We start from the raw sequence: 13172 nt of genomic DNA, 5'->3' as shown, positions 1-13172 counted from the left end.
CCTCTGCCGCACCCTGGCCGTGGGTAGAGTGAAGGCAACTGGGAGCCGCAGGTGAGAATATCCAGCGACAGTGTCAGTAAAAATGAGAATATGGAATTTTCACATTTAACACCCCAAACTGCCAGTTACATCACTTCCTGTTACTTCTTGTAAAACAGCAGCAGTGTCTGCTTATGGTGCCTAGGAAGATAAATGTTCTGGTGTTTGTGAAGGGCTCCTGCCATCAAGAATAAGCACTGTGTCTGTAGGGATTGTATTCTAGGGTTTTTTAATGTTTGGGGTTTCTTGCCTACTGAGTACTGTCCAGGTCATGAATATAAAAAAAAAAAAAAAAAGAATATTAAATATTACATGAATAATAATATTAACATGCATATTAAAAAAACAGAAAACAACAAACCATCAACCAAACAACTCCAAAACTAATCAGAATGGATACACAAATGAGACTAAATTCCTGTTGGTCAGCTCTGCCAGTACTGATGATTAAAACAGAAATATTAATGGAATCGTGTTGAGATAGCACTCTGTGCAAATGACAGAGACGTATGAGGGATGAACACTCTGCCAAGCAAAATATTGAAAAAATTCTATACTGCTTTTAGAGATCTCTGTCAGCTGTATTTCATTATTATTTTAAGATTAACTTTTTATATCTACTGTAGCTACTTTAATCTTTAGAATAAAGTAATTGGATGGCAGTAGGATTTTTTGTGCTTCAGTATTGTTTTGTAGAACAGCACTTCAAAATGTGCTTGTGCCAATAAATATTTTAATGATTTCTACTATTTATGTTTCTAAGCTCCAGCAGACAAGGCGCATTGTGCACTAAATGATTATTTCAGCCAATGGAATCAGCCAATGGAATTGTTACAACTAAGTTCCCAAGTTTTGGAAAAAAAGCTAAAAGAAGGTAATGTCACCTGTCACTAACTTAGCAAAAACTATTTCCATTTTACATTTATGGAAATAATTGTGCATCTACAGTTGAAGAAAAAGGCTTTTTGTGCCTCTGCACAACAAAGACACCACAACTCAGTTAAGACAAAACACTACTGGAAATTCCTGTCATAATCTTAATCAATACTACTGATATAATGTAAATTAGAATCAACAGTTTTGACCAGAAACACATAACACAACCTCCCAGTCAAAGTCACAGGAATGAGAATGAGATTTATTAACTCCCAGAAAAACATCTGGTTTGCATAGCAGAGATTGCTCCTTTACATAAAAGAATTATTGGTAAATTAGCTGTATACATTCCTCATGTTCCACAGGAGCTTTAATAAATTATCCCCAGAAATTGGCTGCATCCAAGCTTGACTTAATGTTGTGCATATTTTCTCGACGCTGCTTGGTGTAAATATTTGCCTCCCCTTTTTGCAGCCGTTGTTTCAGAGCAGATTTCTGCTGCTTGGTCAGCTGACGCTTTATCTTCTGTTTCACAAGCTCCTACAAAGAAACAGGCAATTTGTCATCAAAACTTCTTTAAATCATTTAGCAGAATGACATGACATGATGTCAGAATTTTTTCAGGACCAGCATGAACATTCATGATTCATGATTTTCACCTTGACTGTAGAAATGAACAGAGTTCTTTCCTTGTAAGAAAATCATAAAACAGTTCAACTGACTGAAAAAGGAGATCCTCTGCTATGGACAAGGTCTGCACGGAGTGCTGTGTGTGTGCTCTGATAGTCTTTATTATAAAAAATAGAATTTTAAATATATTTATAATTTTGAAGTTAATCTTCAAGTGTGTTCCCACTGAGATGCTAAAGGACCCACACCTCTCAGTGCAGAACACAGGCCTTACACAAAAATGTAAAAGTTGATTATACTGCAGATCATTCCATGCCCAGCAGTAATTGTTTGGTTTGTGCTTGTTTCTTTAGCACCCTGGTTATTCTGGAGTTTAGATTACAAAAATATGACTGATTCTAAGGGAAAACAACAACTCTGTAACACAAGTGTGGCTAAGGGAGAAGGGGAATTAGTGATTTATAGCTCCTCCTCCAGGTTTTCCCATTCCAACAAGGTGGAGTAGTTCCATGAAATCTCATCTGTTACTTGCACTGTGGCTCATTCTGAGTTCTGCTCTCCATTGTGATGGCAATATCTGCCCACAACAAAAACAAAGCCATGATTTTGCAGATTTTGGCATGGTCCCAGCTCAAGTTGGGACTGATGCCAAGTGCACACTTGCGTATTTTTTCTTGGATGAAAAAGAGACATCAAATTATTTTCATCTATTCAATCATGGTGGAGTCAAATCTTGCTGGAAACCCGCTAGAATAAATTCTGCAAGGCAGATACCATTATCACATGTAATCTAATGTAATTTCACCAAATTCTATTGCTGAACTGCAGCACTTGGTGTAAAGACTCATCAGTCTTTCCACCATCACATCCTACATGTGTTCCAAAATTCCTAATACCAAGTACACCTATCACCTACTGCCTGCTCTGGAGTTAAAGAAAAGCACATTAAATTCTGCTGAAAATGCCCTGATTTATGTAATTTAGAAGGTCAAATTCAAATTGCCAAAGAGATCTCTGTTGATGGCAAGTTCACAGAAATCTTTCAGAAAAGAATCTGAAGAAATCTCTAAAAAGAGAGGTGAGAAAGCCAAAATTAAATCTAGACTCAAGGATCCACATTCAAAAGAAATAATATTAATTGTCGCTAGCAACAAAAATCAATGAACTGATGCTGTTAGTACATTAACATTTATTAATATAAATTAGTTATTGGGTAAATAAGAGTTGTTAGTGTTGATATGGAGCTTCAGTGAGAGACCAAAAATCAAAATATGAAGAAGAGTGCTGGAAAGCACTCCCTGTAAGCAGTTACAACGGTATCAGTCCTATTTTTCTGTGGGAATGGAGATAGACACTGGAGAGGTAGATGGTAACTGTTTTTAAAGATGATTCATGCCAGAGAAGAATTTCAGAAACAGGGGCTAACAGTTATGCGCAATTTAAGGTGGTCTGAGGGTAAACTAGATGACAACATAACAAAATAATATTTACCGGAGGAATAGTTGAACAGCTCCCAACACTTCTGATTGATGTGATGCTCTTAGTCCTTGTCCTGTGCCCAGCAATGGGAACAATACACTCCTCATTACTGAAACACAAAAATCAATGTATTATCCCATGAGCAAGATAAGCACACCTTTGCTTTTATGAGCACCCTGTTTGAGTCTTCACTTTCTGGGCTACAACTTGAAAACTTGCTACAAAACACGCAAGTTTTAAACATTACATGTTTAAACAACCAGTTTAAACATTAACACTGGTTGTTCAAGACAGGCACTTTGTGAAAGAAGAATTTGTTGCATAACAGCCATGTAAGTATCAAGCACCAGAAGAGAAACCCCAGGGCACTAAAACACTTCAGATCCTGCAGAATGTTTTGATGATATTTAATTGAAAAGCAAAAACAAATGAGGAGGAGTATGATTTCTGCATCCACATACACGGTGGGCTGGCAAACTCAAGAAATATAATTTCACACACAAGGGGTTAGTGTGAAGGCAAGCAGGAATTTCTAAGTATATCAGGAAAGGAATTAAAAGCTGGAACAACATACAATACAATATATTTGAATCAAACACTCCAAACAGCTTGTTCTTGATAACTTCAGCTGAGTGAATAGCAGAACATTTGCCTTTGACACAAAGTATTTGAATTATAAACTTCGTCAGGGAAGTTATTTAGAAGTAGTATTTTAACATCACAAACTCCTTCATTATCAATATTAGCTGAAATGAAGAAAAAGGGGAAAAAATCCACCACAGAAAATAGGTTGGTCTTTGAAATTCAAAACTTGTTTTCTCATTAGATAAATACAACAGAGGTGGACAACCACACCACCAATAGGAAGGGTATTTATTGGTACATTTTCAAAATAAATTTAATTTTTAGTCTTCAGTTTAAACAAGGGCAGCTGAAGAGCAGTCCTTCTTGAGCTACTTTGGGGAGGCAAGGAAAGGGTGAGACTTCAAGACAGTAAATGAATCTTTACCTGTAATGACTGAATTCCTCATTTAAAGCTGATGAGTTGACCAGCTCAGGGCATTCCTCTTCATTCTCCTTAGCCTCATGGCACCCTCCTTGACCTGCCTGATCTTCCAGTTCAGCAGCATTTTCAGTTAGTCTTTTGCCCTTAAAAGAAGTAATTGCAGAACTCTCAGCACCTTCACTGGACTTCCAAGGCACAGCTGGCCCTTCGTTTTCTTCCAAGGCTGAACTCAACTCTGCCATATTTAGTCTTTGCATATTTTCCCTGCTTTTAGCTGTATCAGCCTCCTCCTCACTGCTACTTGCAGTGCTGTCAGAGGCTCTGCTTTCAGAGAAATCACCCACTTCACATGTGAAGTCTTCACTGTTCTGTTCATTTCTGCTGAAGAAGCTGAGCCCTTTCTCAGCATCCTCTGGAAGTTCTAACATCTCTGTATTGTCATCCTCATCAGAACCCGTGGGGTAAAGCAGTTCACCATCTTCCTGCATCTCCTTTGCACAGCCACTGGCAGCAATCTCTTTATCAAGAGAACATTCTCTCCTGTGGAAAAAGAATGTTTTCTTTTAAGCTAAATTTAATAAGCCAAGTTACCAATATACTACATTTTGGGCTTAAAATGCTAACTAAGCTAGACTAAAATTACCCACTATTAACAAAAAAGATACACTGTTGAATCACACAAAATACATGGTGGTGCTGAGCTTTAGGTGAAATATTAACTTAGAATGTAATTCAAGAGAAGAAAACTCCTCCAGAAGATGACTGCATCTCCATAACCTGCATTTATAGTTGCTTGGGGTTTTTTTCAGGAAATTGTTCTACTTTAGCAGGAATAACATTTTGGTTTATGTTCATGCTTAAGCAAACAGAATACTAAAGGGTCTGACATACAAAGGCTGATTAAAGTGTAGAAATCCTTAGGAAAAGTGCTCAGAATGAAATAAAACAGTTTTCATTTTAACAGTTTCAGTCTCTACACAGTTTCAGTGTAAGTTTCAGTCTTAAAATAAGTGAAAAGTAATTTTACTTTTCAGAAGGAGCAAAAGACTCTAGGAAGTTTAAATGTAATAATCCCTAAGGAGGTAGCCACTCTATTTACAAGCATTTAAAATAATTTTGAAACAGAAACCCAAATTAATCTTCAATATATTAGATTATTTAACTGTTAATTAAAATCAAACAGTCTGATTCTGCATCACTGTTAAAATTTCCTGGACATTCATCATTTGGATCAAGCTTTCAGGTTGACCTCTCTTCCTTGGTTGCAGAAAGACAAGGCAGCAGAGGATTTTAAAGCACACTTGAAAACCACTTACAGTAACTTTGAGGAAAACACAATAGAAATGAGAAAAATGTAACTTAAAATTATATAGTCGGGCCTATTTTTTTTTAGTTTCTCCCACAGGCATCTCTCACAGGAATTCACTTTTCTCAGAATACCAACACTAGTGCCATAAGTAGAACTCATATTCATCTGGTCATTTCCACCTGATGTCTTTGAAAGTTGGGAAGAGCTCACTCTCATAGTTGAAGCGTTTCTTGAAGAACTCCTTAATACAGTTAACATCTCTGTTAAAATACCTGTAAAAAGTACAGAATTGTACAAACAAAAAATAAGTGAAGTCTACTGCAACAACAAGCATTTTTCCAACATGGTTTTATTTGAAAATTATTTCCATGAGTGATCTCAAGCCAAAAGGCTATAAAGGGAAACAGGATACAATTCATTTCTGAGTGTCACTAAACCAAACAATATTATCTCTGAGAAGGAATTAATCACATATTTATTCTGCAGAGACATTTCTACTCATTCTTTGTTTGGAACATTACTTGTGCTGCATCACAACACTCATAGAAAATGTCTTCTCTTCAGCAGAAGACTCATGGAAACAAGTTATGGTTGACTGTTTGCTTTCATCAGCATTTGTCAATTCACCTGGAAAACATCTTTGGATCTAAACCTACCATTCAGCATTTGCATGCGATGTTGACATCATCTGAGGGAAATCAATCAAAGTGGCATGGTCGTTATTATCCAAGATGAGATTAAACTCATTGAAATCCCCATGGATCAGACCATGATTGGCAAGTTTTACAATCAGGTCCATTAACTCACTGTAGACCGCAGCTGGATCTTCAATTTGGCGCACCTGGCACCTGAAAAGTTAAGTAAAATTAATAATCTCAACCTTGAAAGACTTCATTTAAAAATACAGATAAAGTATATGAAATACATTTGACAGAATGCCAGAGTAATTCAAATTAAAAGGGCCCTCAGGTCTCTGGTCCAGCATTCTCCTGAAAGAGAGAGACCAGACTGCTCAGGTCTCTGTCTGGTTGGGATAGAAAACTTCTGGGAATGGAGAGAGACAGTGAAACCTTCCCAAGCAACTTGTGCCACTGCCTCTCTGTCCTCAAGAGGAGAAAATACCTCCTTAAATCAAGGCTAAACCTCACCTGAACTCACTCACTGTCTCCCACTGAGCACGGCTGTCATAATGCATTATGTAAATAATGGACCAGCAAACTTATATGTTTCTCCTGTTTTAGGTAATCTAATCGTGTCAGTAGGAGCTAAATCTTTTTACGCTGAAATTCAAATGGCGCATAAGAATCTGATTCTTACACAAAATCAGATTTTCTAGATTATGTTAGGAAAAGAAGAAAAATTAAACTTCCACTGCAGACTGCCACAAGGAACTTGAAGTGTTCTGTTTACACAATGGATGTGGAATTATTTAACAAATGAGGGTGGGAAGTCTTTTCCACATTATTCTTCTACTATTTTACTTTGGAATTAATTCCCTTTTGATTAAACTTAAGATCTTGAATCCTATACAAGACAATGGACCTGTTTATTCTGTAACTAGAAACTTTAAATCTCTGGATTACACCTGGGTTATTGTATGAAAGAGACAGGTTTTGGTTTTGAATGCTTTTGCACTCAAATCCAAACCAACACTTCACCTAAAAACCTCAATAATATTTAATGTTTCTAGAGGTTGAAAAGCTCAAGCAAAATAATCTTTCTCAAAGGTGCAAAACCAAATTAGACATGGTAGTCTGTTATAAACAGTGCAGAACTGAGTTACAAACTCATCTGTATTACCAGAGCAAGGATCATAAAGTGGAGCTCAGAACAAAAGGGATATTAATACTCTATATACAAAGTAACATATAGAATGTGCAATTTCTCTGTAGAAAACAAGAAAAAACCCTAACCCTGCTACTTTTCCTAAGGTTGCCAGGGTCTCTGTAACACAGAGGATTCAAGCTTTCACTACTTACAAAGGATATCCATCAACAAGTTCCATAACAACTGCATGCCTGTTGTAGTCTATGGGCTTCGGAACAGGAAATTCTCTGTCGTGCAAAGCCTGGAAAGAGACAACACAATGAAAAATTAAAATTAAATTGTTAAGGAAACATTACACATATTGACAAACCAACACCTAAGGTAAGCTGTACATATCACTGTGATAGCAGCAAATATTGCCCAAATCACATGCCTAGGAAGGAAAACAGCCTCACAGCCACTGGACCTCCCACTGCAAAGACAATAAAATTCAGAAGTTTAGACACTGAATGCACTGCCTACAGTTTAATTATCATGCATCTAGAAGAAAATCATAACAAACTGGAGAAATGACACAACCTCACCTGGTACATTAGCCTGTGGAATCAGTAGTAGAAATAGGAAATGGGGTGCTTGGCGTTAGAAAAGAATTCCACACTAAGCTGCTGCCAATACACTCCTGCCTGATTAGCCAATCTATACTCAGTTGCTGTAAATACAAGTATGTGTTTGTTTGTGTATGTGAACACAAGTTCATTCCTAAACAGTAATAATCAGCTTTATACCACACTAAGATTAACCAAAGATATGTCATAATATTTTGAAGCTCTCCTGTTTGCATTTTCTAGCACTAATTTAGTCATTCATTGGATTTACTCAACTTTTTTATGAGTTTATTCTATTTTTACTCATTCTGTTGTTACCAGTGAACTTTTCTAGAGAGTCCTAAGTTAAAGCAACATAAACACAGTATCTGTTACTTAAGTATTTCTTCTTTTCAGCACTCAATTAAACCTCCTCCAGTCCTCTGCTCAGGGAACCTGACCCCCACAATAACATTCCTACAAGTTCTGACCACATAAGGTTTTACCAGCTGGACCACCTGGACAGAAGATCTAAATGATGGTGTTAGTTCTTTCTCTCTCTGTGGAGGCCACTGAGACAATTAATCATGGTTCTTTATTTACAGGAACAAGAAAATAATTTCATGTAAATATTACTCTTGAATAACACAAAAGGGAGAAACAAAAACTAGGTTTTTATTAGTAATTAGTTTTCAGCTATCATCTTTCATCACTATACAATATCTGTGGATTTTTGAAGAAGGTAAAAAAACCACAGAATTCAGGATTAGCAATATAATGAAATCTTTTCTCACAGCACAGAACTAAGTGTGCCTTTTTAGATCAAAACACTAGTTTTGATGTGGAAGGTCTTCCTCAACAGCACAGCAACAAGTGAAAGCTTGGTAAAATAAAAAACAGGTTAATTTTAAGAAACGACAAGCGCTTCCCGGTTTATGCAATAAATTTTGCAGGAAAAACTGCAGAACTGGTGATATATAGATTATCTATCCATAAATAACATCATTAATTTGAAATTCTCTCATGATACCTGAATCTGTTCCATGTGATTTCAATGGCAAAGCTTAATTTTGGCATTGGGAAGTGTACAAAGCATGTTGCATTGAAACTTTCTGAAATGTATACTTTGAAGTCCATGAAGGGAGAGATAAAATGAAGCATAAATCCTGCCAGTACTGTGAACACAAAGTGATCAAAAGACAGCCTGAGAAGCATCTTCCAGCCTGTCCCACCATTGCTGGCTCTGTGTGAATGACCATCTACCTTCATGTAGGCAAACTCCTTCATTGCTGCTATCCGGGACAGGTACAGCCAGGACATTTTGTGCCTGTGCTTGTGGTAGTCACGTTTGTTTTTCAGGTTGCGAAAGGAGGTTCTCCCCAGCCGGTGCAATTTCAGTGCAAACTGTTGCTCCTCTTCGTTGGCAACAATATAAATATCTAGAAAATATGTCACAGCACAGATCTAAGAAATTAATCATATCTAACAAGCCAGATGAAAAAGGGCAGTGAAAGATTGTTACCTCACTCCTCACCCTTTCTGACCTACAAGTTTTAGCAAAGGCAGTGAATTATACAGCGTTTGAACATGAAGAAATTACTGTTAAAGAGTTCAAGGTACTCCAGTAGAAGAAATGCTGATGGGATCTGAAGTATCTTTCAGTGGTCTGGTGCTTTTAACTACATCCTGGAAGAGCTTTTCTTTCCTGAGCAACAGACAGACAACCCAAGGGACCAGACACTTAATTTTGTGTTAACAAATACCCTAAACTTAATTTCTAGTATTTGTCCCAAATAATCCCCTTCTCCAACTACAAAAGTCACATTCTGTGTCAAACTACATGAACATAGCAGGAACCAAGATAGCATTCCAATAGTTTTGAGCCTATTTTACTTTACTACCTTATCTTTAAGTGGCACGAAAAAGCTGAAATTATCTTTTTGTTAAATGGTTTGAAACTCTTCACAAAGCACAACACAAGCAGCACCCGCCTGCAAAGTACCTTTTGAAATAATGAACTAAGAAACAAACAAATTGGGCAAAATGAAATTACACTGTTGTTAAAAAATACTCAAATGCAGCCAGAAGCCTCACAGAGTACTTGAACATGCTCTGTTCAAATACATCTCGGTGTCTGACAGATTAACTGATCGCCTACCCAGAGGAAAACTCCCCTAGCTTCTAGCAAAATATTTGCAGTATTACAGATGTGTTTGCTTTAAAAAATTTTAAAAAATGTTATTTTACTTTACCTGATTCTTTGCCAACACCCATCTGGTTCCCCACAGAACTGATGACTTGTCGGGAAGAGAGAGTTTTCAGAGCCAGGTAATCATATCCTGCATTAGTTAACCGATAACCCTGGACAGCTGGGTAAAAAGAAAACACATTTCACTCCTTGTTATGCACACATACCATTTAAAATAAATGTCAGTTTAGTCTTGTTTCTTGCAGTACACAGCACCCAAGTAATATTTCACCCCTTGGCTCTTACCAGCCCCATTTGACTGAATGGTGAAACATTTAAATTGGATTGGAGCAATCCTTCAATCCTCAGAAGAACTGGGATAAAAGGGAGAACACAGACATCCCCACTGTGTTTGTAGGGCCAGATCCAACTAAAAGGCTGAAGGGAATAGGGAAAGACCTGCACCACCTTGTCACATAACAAATACTGCTTCAAGTGAAGATTCTTTTTACCTTATTCTGAGCAAAAAAGAAAGTTAACTGTTCATCTTTTTTCTGTCTCTTACTTCTAAAGATATAAGCAGACACAGCATCTGGTGCTGCACAAACGCACATTTCCAGGCTGAGTCCAAGAGAAGGCAAAGCAAACATGCTGGGCACTCCTACATCCCAACCTGTTCGGCAGGTGCCACTGTGAGGGACTGGGGACAAGATAAGAAAGGGAGTCCAACAAAAATTCAAACTTACTTTTAGTTCGTTCGTAAGCCAGAAGTTTGTGCTTCGCCAGCTCTCTCAAAATTTTATTACAGCCACCGTGTTTAAGGCTGGCAATGGAAGCAATTAAGCTAGCAGGAACTATTTCATGGTTCTTCATGCCCATTTCCACCTAAAAGAGTAATTAAAAACATATTTTTCAGCACTGTGTTGAAGTACAATGAAGTACAGATCCAGCTCAAGAGTAAAATCTCTTTTCAAACAGGCAATTTTTAAAGACTACAGAGTTTAAGACTTAACTTTCTACGTTTTAAGCCTTAACAAACCTTTCCACTTGCTTCAGTGCTCCTTGGCAGCCTAGGTACAACCCACCCGGGGAAGTTCTTCAGTGCCAGCCACGACACGAGCGGCTAATTAGATTTCAGTCCCAGTCACGGGGAGCAGCGAGAAAGAGACGCTGGGACGCTGTCTCACCGTGATGGGTCTGCGATCAGCCGGGCATCCCCGGGGGACTTCCCAAGCATCCCCAACAACTCCCTGTGTCTCCCGATTCCCCCCAGCCGGGGGGCCGAAGGAGACACCGGCCCGAACCGGGCCCTCCCCACAAGAGGCCAGCACGGAGCCCCAGCGGAGGCACCACAGGCCCGCCCCGGCCCGCTCACCGCGGTCAGCACCCTGAAGTGCTCCCGGGACAGGTACCGCAGCATCACCACGTTCAACTTCCCCATGGCCGCACCGGCAGAGGTGCAGGGACGGGGAAAAGAGGAAAATAAGGAAAAAGATCAGGAAAAGGATGAGGAGAAAGATGCGGCGGACGAGAAGCACGATCACGGGCCGCGCATGCGCAGCAGCGCTTGGCCAGGTCCTGGCAGCTGCGCGCGCTGCCGCGCTCCACCGGGTCCCGCCGCGCTCCGCCCGCCACCGAGCCGGGAACCCGACCCGAAACGCAGAGAAACTCAGCTCCGAGCTCGGCGGGACCCCCTTCCGTGCCTCGCTGCCGAGGGGGAGTGTTTTGGGACACCCGTGCAGCTGCCAGGACCTGTTCCCGTGGAGCGCTTCAAGCTTGTCACGTGACGCTGCGGGACTGTGTGGAATGCCAGGGAGCGGCGCGGTTGGTGTGGCTGGGAAAGAGCTGTCTTCTCCGGGGGATAACCCGGTGCTGCCAACCTATTTAAACACAAATCCAGACGTTTTGGCAAGCTAATGTAGCGAAAAGCTCTTTGGTCTTCATTTACACTTCATAGCGAGTATTTCACCAGAAGAAAGTGAAGAAGGTTCGCGTTCCGTCACATAGACCCCTGTGAAAGCAAGTTCTGAATGCCAAAATTGTCAACACTTGTTGCAGTTTCCTTCACGTTAACATACTAGAACCTTATCTGGCACATTTCTTGCTCTCCCATGTTTTTTCCTCTTTTCCCCCCACTGTTGTCGATATGAAAATAAGAAGGCAAGATCATTTTCATTTCTCTCAGCCAGCCATCTGTGTTCAGCTGTGTTATCTTGAAAAAAGAAAAAAAAAAAACCAAAAAAACAAAAAAAAAAAACCAAAAAAAAAAAAAAAAAAAGCATTCCAAAGAGCAGAAGACAGCCCCATCGGGTGCACATACTGTGAACAAAGACCCATATTTACTATCTGTGATCTCTGAGTCTTACATCCCTTGTAGGCAATATGTTTGCTCAATAAATTTCCATCCTTTATTGTGGCCTGTAAATTTTAGAGACTAATTGCTACAGATTAAAGGCAAAGTTAATTTTATCTGTCTGTCTTTGTTTTTATCAAGTGCTAATGCCATGGTCAGTACTCTCAGATGAATCCATTTCATGGATGCACAACAGGAAACAGGCTGAACTGCATCCTCCAAAGTACTTTGATTTTGTCCCAATTCCTCACCCAGCTGACACAAAACAAGCATTACCCTTTTCCAGGCACACCTATCAGCAAATGAAGACCATTTTTTTCTACTCTTTACTGGTTTTTTTTTTTTTTTTTTTTTTTTTTTTTTTTTTTTTTTTTTAAGAATCCTCGGCTTTTCTGCCTTGCTCTGATTCTAGACCATGAACTGAAAAGATCCTGTTACTGATTCTGGAGCGGATTTTGCCACCTGGTTAGCAGGGGAAGAAAGAAACTTCCAGCTTCAGGAGACAGGGAAATAAAGACTTGGGGCTTGGTGTCCTTGTCCAGCTTTCCATTATGAATTTATGACCTTTGTCTATATTTTCCTTAATAATCTGACTGCCTAAAGAACCAGTTAGTAAATTCTGTGTTCCTCATATTTCACTGTTCCATTTGCCAACAGAAGCAAAAAGAGCCCCAAAGAATCCACAATTATGTAGATATAAATTATTCTCCAGGGATCTGTCTTTCTCTAAGGGCATGAAATCTCCAGGAAGAGGAGACCCAATCATTAGAGTCAGACTTACTAACAGCATTCTAGAAATAGAAAATGCTATGCGAAATACTTACCGTTTTCTGCTTCAGAATTTCATGAAGATTTGTTATGCTTTCTGTGATTGCACTTTTGTAAAGATTAAAATATAAACTGCTCTTTCATGTACAGGAATTTCTGTATTAATTTGTGAA

General features: G+C 39.0%; 1 protein-coding gene across 1 annotated transcript; it reads right to left on the bottom strand.

The window, feature by feature from the left end:
- Positions 1-1156: 1156 nt before the first annotated feature.
- On the bottom strand, positions 1157-11418 carry RIOK2 (RIO kinase 2). Its single transcript, XM_059492366.1, has 10 exons — positions 11254-11418; positions 10625-10763; positions 9943-10059; positions 8954-9129; positions 7319-7407; positions 5996-6187; positions 5519-5611; positions 4034-4570; positions 3037-3133; positions 1157-1455 (listed from the first exon to the last, which is right to left on the bottom strand). The coding sequence occupies exons 1-10, from the start codon at positions 11317-11319 to the stop codon at positions 1294-1296; spliced, it is 1668 nt and encodes a 555-aa protein (XP_059348349.1). The 5' UTR covers positions 11320-11418; the 3' UTR covers positions 1157-1293.
- Positions 11419-13172: the final 1754 nt, after the last annotated feature.

The sequence above is a fragment of the Ammospiza nelsoni genome, chromosome Z (genome assembly GCF_027579445.1).
Source record: "Ammospiza nelsoni isolate bAmmNel1 chromosome Z, bAmmNel1.pri, whole genome shotgun sequence".
In the NCBI taxonomy this organism is placed as follows: Eukaryota; Metazoa; Chordata; class Aves; order Passeriformes; family Passerellidae; genus Ammospiza; species Ammospiza nelsoni.
This window is presented reverse-complemented; position numbering and strand designations above follow the sequence as displayed.

Bases quoted from the DNA above. Each gene is read 5' to 3' on its own strand.
- RIOK2 (XM_059492366.1), bottom strand. From the start codon at position 11,319: ATGGGGAAGTTGAACGTGGTGATGCTGCGGTACCTGTCCCGGGAGCAC. The intron at 10,060-10,624 runs GTAAGTTTGAAT...CTTTTTACCCAG, and splicing joins GGCTTACGAACGAACTAAAA to CTGTCCAGGGTTATCGGTTA. The intron at 9,130-9,942 runs GTAAAGTAAAAT...CATATTTTCTAG, and splicing joins GGGTGTTGGCAAAGAATCAG to ATATTTATATTGTTGCCAAC.